This window comes from Vanessa cardui, chromosome 16, assembly GCF_905220365.1.
Source record: "Vanessa cardui chromosome 16, ilVanCard2.1, whole genome shotgun sequence".
NCBI lineage: Eukaryota > Metazoa > Arthropoda > Insecta > Lepidoptera > Nymphalidae > Vanessa > Vanessa cardui.
Window position 1 is genome coordinate 9,417,610 of NC_061138.1, and position 24,992 is coordinate 9,442,601.

The window sequence follows — 24,992 nt, forward strand, 5'->3', positions numbered from 1 at the left end:
TAATTAAATAAATATAAATTTGTTATTATTATAACAATGTACTTAGTATCTTCACAACGTTATTATATAATATACGCGCCACAAACTCATAAAGAAGTAGAAAGTGCCAGCGGTAAGAATGTCATGCCGTTTGCTGTTACGGCACACGGTTCGGTTTTACCCCCACAGTGCGCCAATATCAAGGGGTACCAAAATATTGGTATGATACAATAAAAACATATTAGTACGAAAACATGTGTTTACTTCTACAAATCGATATATTTGCTTTGTTAATATTCCAGTATAAATTATAACACCGCATAAAACAATTTGGTCAGACTTACAATAAGTAAGCAATTACCTTCCATTGTTAAACACACCGTGAACACATCGCCTAAAGCTTGACAACACTGAGCAAAGAATAATGATCTATAAAACATACAGGACCAACCGTAGCGTGCTATTTCAAGTAATTATGGTGCCTGTGGCTGACACAGAAATGATGCATTGTGCGTCAACTCAACCCCTTTATGGTGTCTCTCTTTGTGTTCCGTATATAGAAATGTAACAGTTGTAAATTTATCAGATTTTTATATTTTCAGTATCATATATAAGTGACTTTTTTATGATTAAATATGTATAAAATTTGTTATTTCTTTGTATTTTTGATCGCAAATCGTGAGGCTTTGAATACTGTACCTACTGCAAATAATAAAAATTATAATATGTGTAAGCGGCGAATCAAGTGGAGCAACCCGTACCTGATGGTAGATAGTCACCTTAACTCTCATATATTGGTACCGTAAACATTTTTTATATCGCCAAATCATCACTTATCTTGGGACCTGAGCCCTGAGGGGTTATGTTTTTTGTGACTGTAGTTACACTAGCTCACACATCTTTTCAACCAGAACACAACAATATATTGTTGCTTGGCGGTAGACCTTGGCGGTCTAACAATAATACTTAGTATATAGTAAGTAAGAAGTATATATGATGAGTGTTGGAGTAGTGGTACCTACCCAGACAACCTTGCAACCAATTAGACAAAATTAATTATAAGTTTCCGTTACGATATTTTACTCATTAATACTAGGTTACGAAGTATGCATTTGATATTGAGCTTCCCGAGAATTCATCAATACTGCAATGACTTAGTTTTTCTACGAGATATCGTCTGAAATTTATGAATGAATTCGAAACTACGAAATCATCGACTCGATTTAGAGCGTTCGGTATGCACTAATAATGTTTAAGTGTAAATATGGCGAGCAGGCTTCAAATCGTTCTATTTTGGTTATAACACGGACTTGCGTAAACTAAATATTCAATACTGTTACAATACCCCGTAACAGCTATCTCGGAATTCTCTTCGTAATATAATAGACGTTAACACAATATCGCATAAACGGTTTATTCAAATATTTGCATCGATGTGACAAAAGTTTCATTTAATTTATGTTACCATATCATCTCTTTATAACCTATTGTTGATAACAAAAGATACTATAAACATCTTATATTCCTAGTATCTGTAATAACAGCAAAACGATACAGATATAAGTGCCCAGAATGGCCAGCAAAATGCAACCACTTCGGAAATTGTAAACTTGACTTACATCATGAACTATAAGTATATTATATAGTTGTAAATCACATAATTATAATTCAAATTAAGAATGTCTAAATAAGAGTTTAAACAAAACTAAATCTTCGAATTAATCAGAACATTTTTAAAATTTAAATTTAGAATTTAAATTCAACGAAACAGATTACAATAACAAAGTGAACTTTTTAAAAGTACTCGATACAAAAATCGATTCAGAAATATAACCGTTCACCGTCGCACGAAAGGATCATAAACGCAAAACGTTTCGATGGTTCCAATCTCCGTACAACTCGACCATTTTTGCTACGCAATATTCGACCTTAGACCATACAGTATAATATACAATATTGCTAAATGCAACTAGACTATTTTCCGTGCAAGTAGTGGCACGTAACAAATTGTTATCTCTGTTCATATCGGCCTACTAACGTTGAAACTGAATTTAAGTTGTCCCACAGAATTTTGCATACAACAGAACTTGGGATAGCTCTATCGGAATAAATGCAGGACAATTTACTTTGATGTTTGAATAAATAAACAACTATAATGGTTACGTTTATTTTTACATAGAAAATCCGTCTTTAATTTATTTTAGCGTTCTTTTTTTCAAATGTTGTTTACCAACAAATATTATACAAAAACGCCATGTCTCTCATCTTGGCCTCCTAACCGCCAAATATCAAAACGCTTTTCTTAATACTGTAATTAGATTTAAATCAAACTCCACTAGATCGGGTTTTATTTGTCGCAAATTCAAAGTTACCCCGTGCCTCGAAATGTAAGGCTGTTGTTCCTACATTTCTATCCAGTTCGGTAACAATAATGCACGTTATTCATTGGTGGAGTACCCAGTATAATTATTGGTACACTGATCCCAGTTGTGAATGTATACTTACCATCGACAGGTAAGCTATGATACTTTTCATCCTTTCTCCATTGATAAAGTAAAAGTAAATTATTGTGTATATCCTACTTTTACGTTCTATCAAATGATCATGAAAGGTAAATGTGGAGTTAGCTAGTATAGGACTATAAGTTAAAATCACAAGCGAAGCGGCGTGCAGAGCCAGATTAATAGAATCAAATAAATTCGTTGTGTATATGGCACTTAAGATGATTTCATTATGTCCTAATAGCATCACGTTCATACAGGAAATTGAGCAATTACATTGCAGAGCTGTATGCATGCAGCTACATACTTATTTACTGACATAAGCCGTGTTTTACACCGGATTACAATGAAAATTTGCTATCATAACTGACTTTATCTGATCCAGTATCTACATTGTTATTACGGCAGTCGCTTGGAATGTTATTAATTAAAAGAACAGCTGAATCATAGCCTTAAAATGTTGTTCATCACGTAGCAATCTTTATGGATTATTTTTTACTGCGCTATGTAGTGATGCCCTCTTGAACAATTTTTGTCGTTGCGGTAATCCTCAAACTACACAAGGGGCTAGAGTTATGAGTATAATGTTCAAGGGTGTGTGCACACAAGCGTATCCTCTATATTCCCTGACTCTCATTAGGACTACAATCAGATAAGTCCTAAAACCAGAGAACAGTTGAATTTATAACTTATAAAATAATAACTAGTATAAGTTTTCTTTGATATTGGTACTGATTCAAAAAAAATTCGATTTAAATATTATAATATTTAATTTTAGAATCGGTGACGAAGTTGTTATTCCGTGTATTATCAATATATATTAAGCGAATTTAATTAAAACCTTAAAAGACACAACGAAACTTTGCATGCGAGATTTATTAAGGCTGAACAAAAAATATATTTTAAAATAGAATTATATAAATCGTTGGTCTGTTGTACTCTCATTTCACAAAACCATTTCAATACCAAACGGATTTAAATACTTTGTCGAAGTCAGGATATATAATATTGAAGGCTCAGACTGAGAGGACTGTGAAAGTGCTCTAGATTGGTTTACAGCTAATTTGATAATGTTTATCTTACGTAACACTAAAAGCGACTGGTTTGTAGTGACTAGAAGTAATACTACATTACTGGAAATTATTCTAAATGTAGTTTAGTCAGAAAGAATTTGATATTTTAAAGATGGTCCAGTGAATCCAGCGTTTAGAAACGAACAAGAAAACGAATTCAAAGACGTTTAATTACCGCTTAGTTTACTTCTTACAAAAATTGTTTAATCTCTGTCTCCCTGTTTCTTTGAGAGTAATATTTATAGGTATAAATTTTCAGGGGATATTATAACAGGCTGCTTAACCCACTGCAAACTAAAATGGAAGTGGGATGGTCACATTGCACTTCAGGATAAAGAGAGATGCATGAGCTGCAAAGATAGGAAGAACTTAGTAAACAAAGACTGGATGAGGATAAGTCAAGAAGGAAAAAGTGGAGTGAGATGAGGAGGCCTATACTAAACTCAAACTCAAACTCAAATTCCTTTATTCAATATAGAAGCATCACACTTACTTATTGATTATCAAATAAACACTACCACCGGTTCGGAAAAAGGAACACCCTGACCTGAGAAGAACCGGCGAAAGAAACTCAGCGGGTCTTTTTTTTATTTGTTTTACTCGTCGAGAGGTCCTAAAAACTATAAAAAATAGAAATAAAAAAGGAATCACTGTTTTTATTACTTATTACTAAAGAATTAAAGGTGCTTAAATAATAATAATAAAACGATGTTCTAGTTTCCCATTTTATGACTATTCTTAAATAACAACATGTTGCAATTATTAAAGACGTTAATAATTAAATTCAGACGGCTGATTCAATTAATATTTTGACTACATACATTTCTTGCCAACAATCACCCTCGTATCAAACTATTACCTGAATTTATTTTATGGCTGCTATATCCATTTATATTTGATTTATGCATTTGTAAAAGTAAAAGCTGATACATGAACGAAATCAATCATTTATGAATTACCTAATAAAGACGCGAGTAGTTTATTTTAACTGGTACTATGAAGCTACACAAACATAACGCAACACACTTTTCTAGTGTTTTAATATTATGATACAGTTTTCTATATTTTTTTTTTATGGTATAGGTTGGCGGACGAGTTTATGGGCCACCTGATGTTAAGTGGTCACCATCACCCATAAGACAATGATGCTGTAAGAAATATTAACTATTCTTTACATCGTCAATGTTTCACCAACCTTGGGAACTAATATGTTATGTCCCTTGTGCCTGTAGTTACACTGGGTCACTCACCCTTCAAACCGGAACACAACAATACTGCGTACTATTATTTGGCGGAAGAATAACTGATGAGTGGGTGGTACCTACCCAGACGGGCTAGCACAAAGCCCTACCACCAAGTTAATTAAACTATTTGTCACAGTCAAATTGTATAACCAAAATTATAGCGTTATATATTTAGTAAATAAATAGAAGAAATGTAAATTGATGCCGCATTTTATTCGAATTTAAATGTAAATTCCGATATCGATAAATATTGTGGTGGTAGCCGGTAGTAGATACCACCAATCGATAAGCTATTTAACCACCAAACATCACTACCAGTGTATATTTATTGCTGAGTGGACGAGTTTAAGTGTGTATAATATAAGTATGTATAGTACATATATAGTACAATATTATTTAGGAATATTCGTGTGTATTAATTTGTTTTCTTCTCAAATTGGTTAATACAAAGCCTTGCATTTGTTCTCTAAGAAACATTATAATAAAAATAAATTACTAAATGTTGCCATGACAATTTATAATTAATTGTGTGATATATAAGTTTTAATAAAATATTATAACAGACTTTAAATATTTCATAGTTGCAATGATTTTAAAGATTAAGTCACGAAAATATTCAAATACTCAATCAATACTTAAATATAAATAAAACTATAAATCTACACAAATCACTTGTTATTAATAATCACGATGCCAATTTTAATTACTATTACTAATATTTATACGAAATTAAAACAATTAAAAAGGATTGATAACATTCTCAACGATACATTTAATGGATTTAGAATTTATTAGTGCGTTTTAATTATATTCAAATGGCGAGCTAGACATAAGTTTTAACTGCTACACAATCCTTCGTCAAAAGTATTATGGCATCGCATTTATGATATAGGTCATAATGTTTATTATTCTTGCGGTATCTTTATTTAATTTGTTACATTAATGTCATTTAGCATTTTAATACAATGTGATGAGTATGATATTATAATAAAATAAAGTATGCCTTGTAAAAAGATAAATAATTAAAAGTCAATTGGTCTATAAAAAGTGTATTCGTTTGTCCAAATAAAATTGCCCAATTTGTAAACAAAGTTTACGGGCAAATGAGTCCTCTGATGAATGGTGACCACCAACCATAAGTGGTCACCATTGCCCATATTCAAATCATAAAAAAAGTATTTTCTTATATACCCAATGATCCTATTTGCTTGAAAACTTAGATCCCTTGTGCCAGTTGCTACACTGTGTTACTCACCTGTGAAACCGGAAATAAAAACGAATAGCTTGGTGGCAACCTCATGATGAGTGGATGGTACCTACCCTACCGAATAAAGCTCTACCAAATAAATAATACACGTACTTCAATTATAATAATTCTTAGTACTAGTAGAATTAATTATTTAGCTAATATTCATTATTCATCATCAGTCTTATTAAATGAATTAAAAAAATATGTGAGCAATTGTTTATAACAAGTCATATTTTGATAACTGTTTTGAGATGCGTTCAATATAATTATAGCGTACGTTAATATGATATAAATTATACTCCGTAAAAATAATATGCAACAACAAATATAAAAATGCAAAATAAATTAAAGAAGCCAACACTTGTGTGGAGATAGGAATTGAACAATAAAAATATATACGTGATTATATAGTACTCAGAAGTAAAAGAACTTTCGAAAAGATTTTTTTTTTCAATTGGATCATTAGTTCCACTGACTACCCCTCCAAATTGTACCTCTTCATAATATTATTATAGATCACTATTACGTCATACATCCAGAATGTTCCAATTCCGATACATACCAACGTTATTTTATATATCGCAATTTGATTTCGTTCAGTTGCAATTAACCGGGCATCTAGTTCAAGTTACCCCGCTCTTAAAAGTCATTTCGTAACAAAATTGTAATGTTTTTCTGCGATATTTTATATTACTTCATACGGACATTTAAATTTTATGATAGAGATGATTTGATGAATAATTAAAAAATATTAGTGTGTCGTTTTATAAAATACATTCTCGTAAATTGAAAACTCTATTCTAGAAAATAATGAAACTTTATCCTATTTATTGTGGAGTTATTACTTATTGTAAGCTATTTTTAATATATGTAACCTCATTTGAAAACATGTTGTCTAAAAGTAAAGTTTTTGATTATGTACGCGGGGCTGATTTCGCCTCAAGAGAACACTGGTGTGTGTACAAACAAAAATGCTCTATTTTCTCCATAACTCTCATAATAAGTTCCCATACGACCGCCAAGATGACAAATGACAGGCGTTTGCGTGATATGGATTTAAAAAAAAATCTTGACAGAACCTAATAACTTTTTAAGTCCGACCCAGGGTCTATTCAAGACCTAAATATCTACAGTCTTAAAAGAAAGCCAATAGACCAACGTGGATATTGATGATGACTAAATGACATGATAACTATAATTTATTATTTCATATTAATCCCCTGGACCACATTTTGAAATTGGAATTTGGGTACGTTGACATTTTACTTGCAATTTTATACATCAATAATATGAATAACTTCTCACTTTATTTGTGTATTAAAACTGAAGTTACCAATAAATTGACTGACTGACAAACTATAATACATAAAGAGTTATTTAAAGGCGAAGCCAGCACTGGTGATATTTATATAATTTGTGAAGAAACATCAATATTCGTTTTTCAAAATTATTTCTCTCATTTCTAACGAACTATTTTTTTTTTTTTAAAGTTGTAAGCAAAGATAAATTTTAAAAAGTACCTACATGTCCTTTCGAATGCATGTATCTAATGTTGTAACTGATGTACGACATATCTATGAAACGATTATTAATTTAAATTTTATTTTGGTGTGGCCAAACTAGCGAACCAGGTTGCCTAGCTACCGATCAAGGTGCAATCGATTCGTCTAGACTAGACCTATGGACTTGTTACAGTTATAGGCACGAACTAACCACTTAATTTTTTTACACTTTAATTACATGAATAAGTAAGTGTGGGTCAAGTTTGGGTGTTGCCAGTTGAATTTGGAACCAATTCCAATAAACATTTGGGTTGATATTTGTTTAACTTTTTTTTATAAACTTAATATATCACTGTATTGATTATATGATAGATCTACTTGTCTCTTGAAAAAAAATCTGTGTGCTATTTTTTGTATGGATGCCTAAAACATAATTTAGATCTTAGTAAAATTCAATTAAATTATCTCGTAATTTTTATATTAAAAACAACGAATGAAGTTAGTAAATTCGTAAGTGTTGTCACTATTATTTTAATTATTTTATGAGTTATTGGAGTGATAAGAAGGCGTAAAGCTTAACCGAACATTGATTTAATTTTGTATCTAATTAATTACTCTAATATTTGGGCATATTTTCCATAAAGAAATAATTATATCTCTTTAACACTTTCTGATTGAAAAATCAACTCAAAATATAATGTTGTCTTAAATTTTCGCCAATACACATTGAAATAAAACTAGCTATAACGGATTTGAATCGCGTATATTAATTATTTTTAACATCCCGACGTTTCGAGCACTTTACAGCGTTCGTGGTAAGGTGATAAATAAGGTGGTAAAGTGCTCGAAACGTCGGGATGTTAAAAATAATTAATATACGCGATTCAAATCCGTTATAGCTAGTTTTATTTCAACTCAAAATATCTCTATATATTCGATTTCATAATAATCGTATCGCACGCGAATGCTAATCGGAAAGATAAATTACCTTAAGAGTCAATGTCAAAATCGTAAGGTGACAATTGTTATAAAAATTAAATTATACGCTACATCATGAACTTGTAAGTTGGACGTCACTTTTACAAACAAACAGTCATTTTATCACAATACAATTGAAACGTAATCATTACCGTATAGCAGTATACCTCTTCTACTGTTATTTCGACACAGAAACGTTTCAGACAAACTTAGATGAGAATATAATTGAGAACACATCGTATTCATATAAATTGATAGAATAACCCGCGACCTTGTATGTACGCGTTTGATTTTAATAAAAAAATATATTATTGTAGCCTAAGTTAGTCCTTATCACATCAGTTATCTGAAACTAAAAGTCCCGTCAGAATCGTTCCGTTCCAGAGATTAGCCAGAACAAACATACAGACAAAAATTGCAAAAAAAAATGTTATTTTGGTATATGTACCGTGTAATACTAACATACATAAACATTAAGTGAAAAAGAGCTACTTTAATATTACAAACAGACACTGCAATTTTATATATTATATTAGAGTACGGCACAATTTAGATGTAGCATCGGCAAAATTCGTAAAACCGATCTCATCCGAATTAAGTACGCTATCCCAAAATATTTATTTCTCAAGAAAATATGATCATTACACAAACTTTTAATATCATATGACTTAATATACTCGTCAATTTGATACATCGATTAACATGCACTTGCTTTCTCGAGTTGAACTGACGCGAGAATCGATAGCGACGAATAGCGTCGAATGGCGAGAAAGAGAGTTATTTCTATTGGTTTTATAATTCAGCAGTAATCGCAGCTACGATTCACCTTTGTGTTCGGTATAAGTGGTATCAAAATCGAATCGAGAATGTATCGTTTTCATTACAAATAGCACTACGCATCGTAAAGCGTTATTTGTTATTTAAAATAACATCTTACTTCTTTGAATGTCATATCGATAATGCAGTTGAGTAAGATACCAAAAGCGGCTTTGGTAGTGAATATTAAAATGTCAGTACAATAGATATAAGCCCTTGTCCGATAGGTATAACTAATTTTAATATTTATAAATGAATGCTCGTTACAGACGTATCATTTTCATTTGATATCAATGCTTAAAGGTTATAATGTTAGTAAAATATATCAGGATGGTGTTCATATCCGGCATATATCTACTACGCAGTGATGCAGTATTGATTCGCTTAATTTAAAAAAAATATGTTACTTATCAGCAATTATAAACTATTCACTAATGTAGTCGTTAATTGAATATTATTTAAATGAAATAAACTAAAATATATTATTTTTGTTATCTCTGTAGATGGACTATTAAAGCAGAGAACGCGTCAAAAAAAAAAATTGTCCAACAGTCAGTAGCCAAAGAACTTTGTATAGTACGACACAACTTAGATGTCGCATCGGCCAAATTCGTAAAACCGATCAAATCCGAATTGAGTACGCTATCCCAAATTATCAATGTTTATTTCTCATGCGAATATGATCTTTGCACAAACGTAATAACTTGTAATATCATATGACCTAATATATTCGTCAATTTGTCACGTCGCTTTACATGCACTTGCTTTCTCTGACGCGAGAATCTATAGCGACGAATAGCGTCGAATGGCGCGCTAGAGAGCTATTTCTATTGGTTGTGCAAATCGGCAGTGATCGGTTTTATTTTCATTCCATTGCATTTTCCGATGCTTCATCTAATTTGTGTCGTACTATACATTTGTTGGCTACTGACTGTACACACACACTAGTAAACGACTGACGTCCTACACGTCCTACACGTCTTACACACTTGTAAAGTAGTATGACGTTAGGCGAGTGTCAAACGTAGAGTGGTGTGTACACCGGTTTTCATGGGTACGCCACTCCCAGGTAACGGGTTCGATTCCCGGCTGAGTCAATGTAGATAAGTTTTCTATGTTGTCTTGGGTCTGGGTGTTTGTGGTACCTTGTTACTTCCGATAATCCATAAGACAAGTGCTTTCATTGGGCTTAAGCTTTCTTTAAGCTTGGGATCAAAGTAATGTGTGTGATGTTGTCTCATATTTGTTTATTTATTTATAATTTTAATCTATTATTCTTAATTATTATCATCACACCTTGTAGGTACGAGCGACGCTCACCCATACTAATGCACTTCGATAAAATAATTTCCCTTGGAAATTCAATTAAAAATTAAAAATTCGCCATAGTTAATGCCCTAATAAGTTGATTGTTACATATCACCGGAAAGAAAGAATCGGCATTGGTTTTTTTTAATGCCGTGTAAGATAACCTTTTAATTGTAATTCCAAATATTTTGTTCCGGATCAAAATATTAAATTTATTAATTAATAAAATATTCTTGCGGTTTTTATTTCTGCGGCGATATATCGAAATATTTAAATATCTATCTATAAAATTATACATATTATTGGCTATAATTCAAACACTTTTTGTACGTGTGTGTACATTATATTTCATAATATGTTATACGAAAGGTTAAGGTCTTAGGCATGGAATCCCCAATTAAAAACAAACAAGTTCGCTTAGTTTTTTACCATTCAAACAAATATCATCGGTTATAAATGACGACAGGTTAAATAATAACTTGAAGGTTAAAATGAGGAAATTGTTGATGTCTTCAATATAATTCAGGAAGCACTTTTGCTTTGAATGATTATTTTGGTAGGTTTTGTTGTTATTGGTACTTATAACAAATATTCCAATTAAATAATACCAATGAGGTTGCATATCACGTGGCATAAAAGAACTGAAAGCAATAGTGTGATTCTGTCAGAATTCCCGCCAAACCTCACTCGCGAAAGCTTGTCAACCAACCTACAAATGAACCATGGTTTTGTTATTATTGGTACTTACATAAAATATTCCAATTAAATAATACCAATGAGGTAACATACCACGTGACTTAAAATAACTAAAAGCAATAGTGTGATTTTGTCGGAATTCCCGCCAAACCTCACTCGCGAAATCTTGTCAACCAACCTACGTCAATACGCAATTTTTGTACGTGAATTTTGTAATTATTCTAATAAATTTTGACATTTCACACAGAGGTTCTGTGGTTAATTAGGATATTGTTCTTGCAGAATACCTCTACTGTTTTTGACGACATATTTGTTTATGGACGACCTTAGATGTTATTTAGCGAGTGTTTAAGAACAACAAAAAAAATTGACTTATCAAAAACATTTCGATTCAGAGCCGTTTTTTTTCAAAATATCTACAACAAGATATATTGTCTAAAATATTACGAAAACATATATATTTTTAATTATTGATGAAAGACCTGATTATATTTATTTATTAGTTATTCATAAATATTTATAACATAATTTTGTTTCAATTTTGCGTCGCAGTTTCCACCGCGCTAAGTTTATACTTGCCTTGTTTAAAAGTATGCTATACTATTCGACCAAAGATGTAGTCGACGTTCATGATTACTGCGTCTCTTTCTCTCTCTTAGGTATCTTAACATCATATTGTAAAATATGTTGTAGTTCGTAAATAAAACCTTCTTTAATAATCAAAACGATTAATACGACTATCCGAACGGGTGGTCGATTTACATTTATTTCAACGTGACGATTCGAAAGTGTACCTTAGCCTAATACGAATAAAAAATATTTGGATTTTGATTTTTGATTTGCTGAACAAGACTAGTAATTCCTGATCTTGAGATATGTGTGTTCGACCGTATAATATACATTTTTGCTATTTGTAAAATACATTATTTAGAACTCAAGAGGAAGCATTACAACTTTCAATATCATTTCGACCTTCTAAATAAACTTATTAACATGAAGTTGACAGCTGACATGTCTTTTTAGGACACTCGAATGAAATTCAAAATTCTTACATCAACCCGTCACTTCTAATCTAGTTTTTACCTTCATATTTTTGTTCCAATAGTAATTTATCCTCCTCCTGCCTCTTGTATTCATCATTTCTTTCATATATAATAAAGCATTAATTAAATATTCCCTTTAGTTTGAAGATGTATAGTATTTCTTATATAAAACGCGGGATATACCTACTTTTATAATTATTTTATATCCGATTTTGAAGTAACATAACTCTTAATCATCAATATATTTTATATCTATAATGATTAGGTACGGGATCAAACATCAAGCAAGCATCGTTGAAGTTTTATGTGCTTAATTTGAGTTGCACAATTTCTAACATCTAACTTTCTTGACTCATTGGCGATTTATGAATTGTTATATTTTATACATCATCAATAACTATGGTGACCATCGTCATTTGACATTTCAATGCCATTCCTGCATAAATATAAAAAATATGATATGTAGGGAACTCGTGACCATCGTGAGAAAATCGAGCCTGTTATATAAAATGAGTCTCCAATCCACTTTAAAACAGTACTTCCAAAATCTATTCCTTAAAAATATACTATAAGGAAATTGAAACTTTAGCGTTATATCTGCCCAGATGTGTTAAAAGATTCGAAAAACAAATCTAAACACCGGTAACGTCGGTCTCGTAAATAACGAACGAGCAATTAATGGTTCTGAGTGATGTCCATAAAAATGCAACGCACAATAGATGCCGACAACGACCATTATTATATTACACTGAGGTCACGCTTATTAGTCTGTCTTTTAATTTTAAGTTACCACGTTAAACGGTTTATATCCACGTGTTTTATACATGAGGGCATCGACTCTTGAATCTGTAAGACGGTTGTTTAATTTAAAATAAATCAAATGAAAATACACTTTTGTTGTACACCCGTAAACATATACTCTATATATAAGTCACATTTTATAAAGATGCACAAGAGCGTGTGATGAAACATTACCTAGTAATCATTATGCTTACCAATGTTCTTTTTTCACATTTCATCCTTGTAGTTTTGGGTTCGTTTACGTTTTCTTAAGGGAATAATATAATTATAATATGTTGGTTCAAAAAATCCCAGTATTTTTGATCTAATAACTAATAATAACAGTTTTACCAATTTCAAATTAACATTAAAATCTAGGTGTATATATAGCTAGTTAACTGTAAAAATATTTGTATTTATAAAATATATAACAAGCATTATATTGGCAGAGATATTGTAAATTTCCACTTCGCTAAATTTCGTTCAAAAAGCAAGTAGGATATAAAGTTGCGCTTTATTCCGTGGGTTAGCACTCTTATCCTTTGGACAGACAAATTGCTTTGAATACTTAGCTTTTAGTTTTAAATTCAAGTAAAAATCAGAGACAATAGTGGAATAAAAAAATAGTAGCTCTGTATCGAACTTGAATAATCAAAAGACATTATGGTTTTTCTTTTAAATATAGTTCAATATTAAATGTCGATTCAAAATTAACAGATTAATCATTTAATATTTTAACATTGGTACAAATAATATTCGTATTTTTTTTTTAATTATAAAAATGTAAACTGTATGATGAACTACGTTTGCATTTCATATGAGTTTAAAAAAATGTCCGTAGATCAATGCATTCGCGAGGTTAATAGACAGATTAAAAATGAAATATAAAATTTTCAGGCTACATTCTCAATACGATTAGAACCTCCTTACCGAGATCGATTATTTCAGTTTCTAGAATTTAGATTTAAGCACCAATGACATAGTGTTCATATTCTCTTGTTTATAATCGTTTATGAAGGTCAATTGACATTGCAATATAAACCACACTAATATAATGTCATTGCAAAGTCCTTGACATGCGATACTGAATGGAAACGAACTCGATACGCATATGCGGTGACCCGACCGATTTATATGATTTCTCATTATGATGTAGATTTGACAGTATTTCTATTTGCTTGCTTATTGACTGTTTCGTTTGTAATAAGTTGCTATCTCCAAAATAAATCTTTAATAATGAAATGATTTCAAATTTGAATATTTACTTTATGTAATAATGTAAGTAAGTGTCTTATTTTAATAAAATAAACAATAGCTGCCAAGTTGAAAGTACAAAAAATAAAAACTTAGAGCTCCCCTTTTCCCAAACCAACGGGAATCGATTCGCTGCAGGCAGTCGCCTCATTCAACAAATTATCTGAGAAATAAATGTCAAATAATTTACTAAAACACTTGTTTACTGTTATGTTATAAGTTCGCACTTAATCAAGAAGAATAAATAAGATAAGTCATATGATACGTGAAGACTAATTATCGTCATTCACTTTTCAAACCAATGTCTTAAAATACATTTGAAACGACACCTTTCTGGGACTTTCTCTTTTCCAACAATGATCTCCGAATACTTAAAGCGGTAGGTATTTGGACAGTTTTTTATTGAACTTCGGTTAAATGATTATTCTTGAATATGGAAAGGAAAACAGAAATTTACGAAGCGTTTATACGATAGAGTTAAGATATGTCATGGGCATGAATTCTGAAAAAGGGAATTATTATTATTATACGCAAATAAATAAAAAAATAATTTTTTTTTACCAAAAACAAAAACCGACTTCAAACAAAAATGTTTTAAAAAAAAGTATGCACTAAAAAGTAATAAAAATAATTGCGTATTCAACATATTTTTTAGAGTCCTCCTAACTAAAATGAAATGAAAAATATTAGACTACTTAAAATTCGATTTACGATTATATAAAAAAAAAATAACTCAATACGTGTGAATGTTTCTATTTATTAATAAATAAATATCTCTAGGGAATCTAAAACTATTTTTTTTTTTCGTTTTCAATAAATACGCAACAGATACCGCAGCAGCGAATAGTTAATAAATATTTTATCTGGCGGTTTCTGTCTTCATTGCATTGCGGCCTAGTTGAATCCGTCGACACCGCGATCAATTAATTTTAGTCATGAATAATTTATAAACAGTTCTATTTAATAGTGTTCCATGCATATGTTAGTCCCTTTTTACTTTTTTTATTAACATGTACATGCAAATATGTTTAACAAAATCTTGAATTATATTTTTGAAAGAATTGCATTGCTTTTTATTCAATTGAAAAACAAGTTTTTTTAAAGTGAATATAAGGAGTTATTGCTTTATATTTAATTACATCAAATTTTGTCGTGTCTATTTAATTAACATGTTCGAGTCGTTAAACGGATATAATTTACATTACATGCATTTATAAGTGGTTGGGAGTTCGATTTCCTTCCACTACAAGCCAATGTATGCTTAAAGCATACATAAATAAAATGATATTCAACCAATTTAATTTTTACTCTCCATTTCAATTACAAACTTATGTCAATCCATTACAATTAAGTTTCATACTTCAAAATGGTCATTTTATTTGTTAGTAGGATTGTATTTTTGCGCAACTTGCAAGCCCACCTGGTATTTGGTAGGCACCACCCACTCATCATATATTATCCCTTCAAGCAGCCAATGTGTTCCGGTTTGAACAAAACCTGCGCTTGTAGACAAAGGATAACATCTTCGCTCCCAACATTGGCGGCACATTGGCGATGTAATACACTGTTTTGAAAGTCTATGGGCAGTGGTTATCACTTACCACCAGATAGCACTATAAATACACAAAGAAAAAAGTCATCAAACACTAATTTGCAATTTTTAATCATTTAATAGTCTCGTAATGAGAAATATGTTTATGTTTTGGCCTTATCGTGAGTAAAAGATCAGTTTCTAATTTTATTTAAACTTCAATTTAAATAAATGCATTTGAACGATATAAATATCGTCGGCTCGGAAGACATAAGCCTGTGTCCACAATGGTTATTTGGACACAAGTGTTACAAAACACTGACCGTGACCTGCTATTTGGACTCTCATCACAAATCATTGCCCACATGTTTTGCAGTAAGGCTAACTTTCTACCGAATTAATAGCCTGAACCTGAGCAATGTGCGACTTTATTAGATTAACCGTTCTTCCGAACTTCTAACGAACCTTCTTTTTAATATTTAAGGTAAATTATAAAAGAAATACCGTTTAAGTTTTAAGTAGGGGCTTGAGTTCGTAATTATTTTTCTTCTTAGCGACTTGACCGAATTTGATGTTTTTTATGTTTCTTGGCTAAAGTCATAGCCGGAAGTGGCGCTTGCGGATATTCTTTTTTATTACCTAATTTCTTAATATATTTTTATTTGATTTCACTTATCAAAATATAAGTAATCTTATTATATGTTTCATCTGTTTTAAATATATTAATAGGTTGACTCCTTAATATTTTAACACAATATTTTTTTTCTATATTGATTTTGTAATCCCTCATTGCCTAAAATATATCTCGCAATGTTTTCTCTGTCCTACTCATATGAGGTTATATGTATATTTACATATTGTTTTAAGCTGTCGTGTTTTGTTTGTCGTTGACAAGCACGTGAATCGTGACAACCAGTCACTGTGAACAAGCCTAACCACGACCTTATGCAAATTATTTTTATAGCGTCAAGTGCCGCTATGTTTTTTAGTGGAAAACAAGACTGTTACGGTCTGGTTGTAGGGCGACTTTCATACAAATAATTATTATATTATGTAAGTTAATCTTCACTTGGGCAATGGTTGTCTTTTTGCAAAACATTAAATGCTCTGATAAAGATGACTACAAACAGACTTCTTCGAATTGGATTACACCTTATTCGATATATAATAAGCTAGTATTAATTAATTTAATTTATATTTTTACTAGAAGTTTCGACTTTTGTTTAGTTAAACGCACTAATATCAGGAACTAAAAATCTGTTTTTTTTTTCTCTTGTGGCTTTTATTCGTGCCAAATAGGCACAGATTATTTCGCCAATGTCACGTGCGAAAAAAACTGTTTATCAAGGATTTTTTTATATCTGTATTAATTGTCACGCTAATACTATTATAAATTAATGTCAATCAATGTAGTGCTTTAAGTTAAGTGCGAAAATATTGGAAATTGAAAAAAACTGGGTTAATTTTATCGCAGATAAAATATTTATTTGAATTATATTAATTTTAAAATATTAAGCAATATCATAAAAATATGAAAAAATGGTGTTATAGAAATAAATATAACCGTTAAATATAAATATAATTTATGAACAATGCAATTAACGTTGATTAAATTATGTTGTCGTGGCTCAATTAAAATTAACAATCACTAAATGATTTAATCATAACCGTTAACCTTACTACTGATGCTAAATTGAAACCTTCTATTATACTAAATAATCGATTATATCGGAACACAATCGATTCTTTCGTAATCGATAATTAATTTACAAAAAATAAATGTTAATTGTAGTATCATATGATTTGTATTGATGAAAGTGATTAGGTTGAAGAGAAACAATTAATGATTTTGAGAATTTAATCTGTCATCTGTCATTTGTGATCGTGATATCTATTAATTCTGGCACTGGAATCGATCTATCGACTGGATCGATACAGATGTATAAATTATATTTAAAATTAGTAACAAACATATCTAATAGCACCTTCATTGAAAGTATTAGTTGTTTAATTTTTACATTCATATTAAGAGTAATCTACTGAACCAATGCAATGAAACATATAAAAATATCACATAATTTCAACTTATATACTAAGAACATTTAAAATCTCAAAATTAATAAAAAAATCTTACGGTTAATCTTCACTATCTCTAATATATAAATACCATAATCACTTCCGAGTAATACTCTGAATTCTATTTTAAACATTTAATAGTTTTTGGTTATAGGTAGTGCGCTAAACAAATCTACGGAGATCAGTCACTTCTTTACAATAATATATAGACCTTGATTTTAAAAGAACGTCAGAATGTATAATTTCAAATAATGTGTCTAAACCATAATTATGTATCTGTTAAAATATTTTTTTCGTAACATGTTCAATGCGCAATGCTACATTGATTTTAAAATAAAAGCAAACCCACGCTTGAATTGTATTGCGTACATCTTCGATGCTTAATCTTTGTGTAAGCTTCGTGTGTTAAGCGTTATAGCAACTCAGTATAATTAGCTTAATCCTTTAATAACAATGCAACAGATGACTGTGACAGTTTAATGTCGTACCTAATTATTCCCATAGTATAAGCACGGAGGAAAACGTATAAACGTTAGTACAAGAAATGATAAAATAATATAGCCAGTCGATTATTTACAGGGTTCAATTTTGAAAAGTTTAATAACATTCACAGCTACATGCAACCTATAATTAAAAATATTTATTTTTCAAATTACGCCAAACTATTTGTTCCGGCTTATCTTTGGAACAGCTGGACCGATTTTGAAGGAGCTTTAACTGGCAGAAAGCTAATTTAATAAACAGTAATTTAAGCTATTATTAATTACAATTACTAAATAAAAGTTAACTATTATTAAAAAAAGTTTTTATAACGGATAACCAACCTATATGACAAGACTGAAAATGACTGGTCTTATGACAGTCAAACTCATTGTAACGAAAGACTTTTAAATTTAGAAGAACTGATTCAAAGAAACCCTAGGCAGACGACTAAAACGTAATGATTTTATACTTTTTACAGACAAAGAAGACACGACGGAAAACGAGAAAAACGAGAAGGCTGCAGACGAGCAGATAATACAGTCTTTTTTATTTTATTCACGTAACTTACTAATAATTCGTTTTTTCATTGAAACATATGGATTTTTAGTAAACATAAGTATGTGTATGAATTAATAGAATAATGTGTACTGGAACTTAAATTTAAACTTTCGCACCACACTTCCGGTGGATTGCGAAAAATTGAATATTTGCATTCAAATTGTAATGATGCCCACGTTACACATTATACTAATAAAATATGAAAAGATAATAACATTTTATGTTTTTCTTTTATATTTTATAACATGGATATTATATAGTCATATGTGTAAATAAGACTTTAACAATAATCATGCTGATTGCTGGGTTTATTGCTGATCATTACGAAAGCATAAACTTTCAATAATGAGTAAAAACGTAAAAAGTGATGTGTGACAACACGTTTCCTTTTTTAAACAATTACTCATTAGTCGGTATGCATATTTAAAAGTAGCATTTTATTTAAATTCTTGGTGTGGCTGCTTGACGAGAAAATATTATGCAGTAAAAAAAACATGACCGGTTCAAAAACTCGTAAACGTAATTCTCTAAATTTAGGTCCTTACTTAATTGTGTAAAAAAAAAATAAAGATGACACATTATTGGATAGAGAATATTTAAATACCAATAGTTAAAAAAATATATATTAATCTCATAAATGTTAAGGATAAAATAAACGTTAATTTTTTATAAAGAATTTCAATTTATCATAAAATAAAGATATATATATATATATATATATATATATATATATATATATATAAACTTAATCAGATGTTGAAAAACACAGCGACGGTTGTATTATTAAAATAACTTGAAAGTGGATTTATTCAAAATAACCTGTAGATTTTGATTACCTCTTACATTTAAAATGAAATATTTTAAATGCCTAAGGTTACATGCATTCACTTAAAAGTCATTTTCTTTATATCCAGAAGGACAAATTTTTAGTAACAAACACACAAACACAAACTTGTTACTCCTTTTTCTCGAATGCATAGAGTCAGTAACTCTTTTGTGTAGCAATGTATGTTCTACATGGGATCCCAGAAAGCGTTCAAAATGCTTCTGTTGTCATATTATAAAAAAAAAATGTTAAGGAACTATTATATACCTTGGGAATTAAACGATCGCCTCCTGGCTATTTATATTATTATATTCTATTTATATTCAATATATTATGTATATATTAGTTTGTAAAAAAAGGAAACCCGAGTTTCTTTCGCCGGTTCATATCAGGTCTGGATGTTTCTTTTTCGGAACCGTTGGTAGTATTTAATTGTCCATCAATAAGTAAGTGTAATCCTTCCATATTGAGTAATGGTATTTGAGTTTGAGTGACTAGTCAATGACAGACAATTTTACTCTTTGCTCATGAGTAAACGAAAGGAATCATCACTATAAGACTCGTGAAAAATAAAGCAAGTGCTTACACAAAGTAAACGTGTAAGGCTTCAATTAAAACCATTTGTTTGCTAGACTTTAAGATTGCAAACAACAAGATAGTATTCCAACCACTGGACAACTAGGCTCACGGGCTGGTAAATAATATTTTGTTCATAATAATATATTTTTTACAAAACGTACATTAAAAACAGCCATATATAATTTGTGTTCTGGTTAGGCTTGCAATACTTTAAAATTTTAACGTTAGATTTATCACTAACTTTATTATACAAATTGATTTCGCACGTGCTATTGGTGAAATAATCTGTGCCTTCTTGGCACAAATAAAAGTGAAAAAAAAAACTGAATAACATATATAAAAAAAAATTGATAAGCTTGTTTTTTCGACTAATAGGTAATATATATTTAATTTTAAAAGGTGATCGACCATTTCATATTACCTTTTATTAATATTTTATCGATTTCTTAAAAATTCCTCAAAAAAAATTATCTTAGTTTAAATTTTATGACACAAAACTCAATTAAAAAAAAAGAAAACTGATTGTAGATTTCTAAAAAGGTGACCGCTTCGATTTGTTATTTTTTGTTAAGCTTTGGTTTTGCTTTAATGATGTAACTAAACAAGTTTAACGATTATAGAGATGGGTATTTTTGTAAGTAGTTTGTCGTATAAAATATATTTTAATAATACAAAACTTATTTCAATTTATACACACAAACATCCATTAGTAACATATTTATCAATGACAGATACTAATTGATAATAAGAAAATATACTCTAAACAATTTTAAATGTAATGATTTATAGTCTGTAAAAATAACAAATAAGCACATAATGTTTTTGCCTCTTGTATTGCCAGAAAATAAAATTCCAATGAACTTAGCTTAATTTTTTTATGTGGTATATGATTTTAAAAAAGCATTCAAGAAATTCTAGAATGGAGATAAAAGAATTGGCCGTTATTTTAAAGTAAATTTAAGTTAGTTAAAAAAAATACAATATTTTTAAATTATAATAAAAATTAAAATAAGTGTAATAATCACTGAACAGACGGGAAAATTTAAATGTATTTTTTGTTACACAGACATATCTGTACCAGACATTAACTCGTTTTCGAGAGAGAAATCACTTTCAGTTGTGTCACTAAAAGTAAAAGTGATATTGGCCAGCAGCGATTCGAAACATAATAATAATATGCGTTCATGTGCATAATAACCGCCATGAATTATATAATATCAAATTAATCGCATGATGATTTCTTAGCACCTGCTTCTGTGTTTTTATTTAAATTTCTTTGTTGGTTTTTATTAAAGAATCTTCTTTATACAATTGAGAAACTATATTAAAATAAAAGTACTTTTTAACTAATACCTTTGCCTTAGGACTTTAGTCTACTTAAAGAAAATAGATGATGTTCGAATATCGATTTCAATAAAATGTAGAACAATTTTGACAAACACAAAAATATTTTTAAAAAAATATTCGCATTTAATTTAGTGTGAAACTTCTAAACGTCACATCGCATTACTAAATCGAAACCTATAGAATAGGAAAATTTCGGGCACAAATATATAGCAATCGCTTTACCTACATATACACATTATATTACATATATTTGAAAATAACAATCCAAAACAAAATAAGCTATTTATTCTAATTTTAAAAACATATATGGATACGAGTCATTTAACGGTGCTTCTTACCTTGGCTCAAAATAATATTAAATGTAGGTTGTTGACATCGGTTATGTTTAGGTTAACTGATGTCCCAAGATATTTTCCGAAATATTAATTAACATACAGCCTTAACATCTTTATTTTAACTGTGTTTATATCTGCTTTAAATTCAACGGCGTACAATAAAATTAATTTAGATATTATTTTATAATTTTCTCTATATATACATTATTCCTTTTATTAAAAGAATAATAATTTTGAATATATTATTATGGATTTGTAATTATTTCTAATAAAATATAAATGAACTTACCGACGTCTCGTAGATTATTCGTTTGTTTTTGTGCATTGGCCAATAAAACTAAAGACACGACTATAAAAACACTGGGTACTCTATTTGAAAAAAACATCATTATTTTTTATTCACTTCTAAATTAATTTAAAAAAAAAAAGAAAGCTCAATGAGGACAGGCCACTAGTTACGTTGGAAAGAAGTAAAAATATTAAATTTAAAAATGATTCTAATTTAGAAACTCGATTTCATTTTCACGTGCAAGCGGCCGCGTTCGAGAGGCGCGTGCGGTGCGGCCTTTGAAAAGTGTGGCTACTGAGAAGAGGCTGCGCCGGCGCAGGTGCGTGCTCGCAGAGAAAGATCTTGTTGATGTTCGCTTTGTGAACAGGGTTAACGAGTGAGCAATGACCACTGGGGTTGCTTTATTTCATTGATATACATACCTGTCATAGTCGATAAAATTTATGTAAATTACAATATTTATTAATGACTTCTATTTATTGAAGTTTTTTTTTTCAAAATTTGTAATTTATTCGAATATATCGTTTGTAAATAAAAATATTTCTGTACGTTACAGGCGCTAATCTAAAAAAATTAAGTTACAATATTATCAAAAAAGTTTGCTTTTATTATTAATTCCCATATGAATTAACAATAAAACAAAAAAGTTTAAAAAAATGATTATTTCGTTTGCCATTTAATTTTCTTATTTATGTTTCAGTAATAATTAATAGGTATGTACATTTAAATACTATGAGTGTGAAAACTCATAACAACAATAATTCCTTTTGATTTATGTGCTCGATACTTGGTTTGTGCAAATTCATTTGAGCAATTATTACCGTGAGCTGAGATGGCCCTGTAGTTAGAACGCGTGTATCTTAACCGATGATTGCGGGTTCAAGCCCAGGCAAGCACCACTATATATTTGTGTTTATAATTCATCTCGTGCTCGGCGTGACAAAAACATCGTGAGGAAACCTACGTGTGTCTAATTTCATCGATATTCTGCCACATGTGCATTCCACCAACCAGCATTGGAACAGCGTGGTGGAATATGTTCCAAACCCTCTCCCTAATGGAAGAGAAGGCCTTATCTCATTGGGAAATGTAGAGGCTGTTACTTTACTTTACTTTAGTTATTAACCACTTGTGGCCTATTTGTCAATCCGTCTTTCCACTTTTCCTATAATAAGTGTTCTCATTTATCTGGCCTGTAGTTGTTTTCAAATGTTGCGTTTTTCAAACTACCCAAACATTTTTGTAAATTCTCTCTTGGCATTGTTCATAAGTATTTTTCGGTATACTTCCCCGCTATGCTACCTTGATTATCATGTATTCTTATTTCTGCAATTGGTGTTACTACGGAATTCTACTATTAATCACAACACATTACACAAATGTCCTATTCGATTGAGACGCCTGTCATTTTATAGTAAGCTATTACACCTCTTAGTGAGATCTTCTGATGCGCGTATTGATTATTTATTTAGTATGACAAATAATAATAATTACAGATAATTACACTTAAACAAATTAGTAATAATAAACGTTCATATTATGTTATTGTTTATAAGCTATATTATCTCCTTATTATTTAGTTATGAACGTTTGTTAGAAAGTTCTCTAGGATTTGCTCTTATTATTTAATTATGTTTAATGACAATTATAATGTTCTCAGGGATGTAGTCTCTACATCGAAATAATACATTTTCATAATATTAAATTGATTGTATTATTTATGGGTTTACTACGTGTGCTTAACTCTTGTGTGTTTGACTGCATGGAACCTAAACAATACATGGTTTTACACAAACACTGTCGATAGTCGATTGCTATTTAATTTGAATCTGTTTATTGAATAGTTATTATACGCAGCCCTGTCAGTGCTTATATTATCAATATGAATATGAAATTTAAATGAAATGATTAAAATTTATCATTATTCATTTTTAATGTGATACATTATAATCATTATTTCGTCATAGCCGAAATAGCTCAGTTGGGAGAGCGTTAGACTGAAGATCTAAAGGTCCCCGGTTCAATCCCGGGTTTCGGCAGTACAATTTTTTTATAGTTTTTTATACTAAATTTATAGATAATAATTATTATTTTAAATTACTTCATACTTTTTAATCTATTTTTTTCATTTGCTTGAAGATGTTTTTATTTATTTACTAGCAGTTAAAAACTCGGGATGATGAAAAAATGAAATATTTCCAATAAAATCTATAATGTTATTTTTTTAAATAAGTGCAAATATTCTTTATGTTAAGTGCAAATTAGAATAGTTATAAAATAATGAAGATTTTAAGAGTTCTAATAAAAATGATAGTTATACAATTTAAAAAAAATCGATACATAGTTACGTAAATTTTACAATAGGTCCATGCGTTTCAATTCATTTAAACATAATAATTCAATCCGGTCATTTAACAATTGACAGTGGTCCTAAATATTTTTTTAGATTTATTCATTTTAATAACATTTATTAAAATGTTTACCAGTGGAAACTTAGCTGATATATGTAATTTTGTATATTCCTATCCCATAAGTTTATCTTATT

At 30.0% G+C, this 24,992-nt stretch overlaps 1 protein-coding gene and 1 non-coding gene across 3 annotated transcripts in view; one reads left to right on the plus strand and one right to left on the minus strand.

Moving 5' to 3' along the window:
* Positions 1 to 22,805, minus strand: part of LOC124536462 (C-type lectin 37Db) — a 101,432-nt gene extending 78,627 nt beyond the window's left edge. The window contains exon 1 of one of the 2 annotated variants that reach the window (XM_047113014.1): positions 22,448 to 22,805. In XM_047113014.1, coding sequence (XP_046968970.1) covers positions 22,448 to 22,547 — 100 coding nt within the window. In that variant the 5' untranslated portion in view covers positions 22,548 to 22,805. The remainder of the gene's footprint in view (positions 1 to 22,447) is intronic. The other variant, XM_047113012.1, reaches the window with a different exon arrangement.
* Positions 22,806 to 24,413: 1,608 nt separating this feature from the next.
* On the plus strand, positions 24,414 to 24,486 carry Trnaf-gaa. The gene has a single exon. It is a non-coding gene; the product is annotated as a tRNA-Phe (tRNA).
* The last annotated feature ends 506 nt before the right edge of the window (positions 24,487 to 24,992 follow it).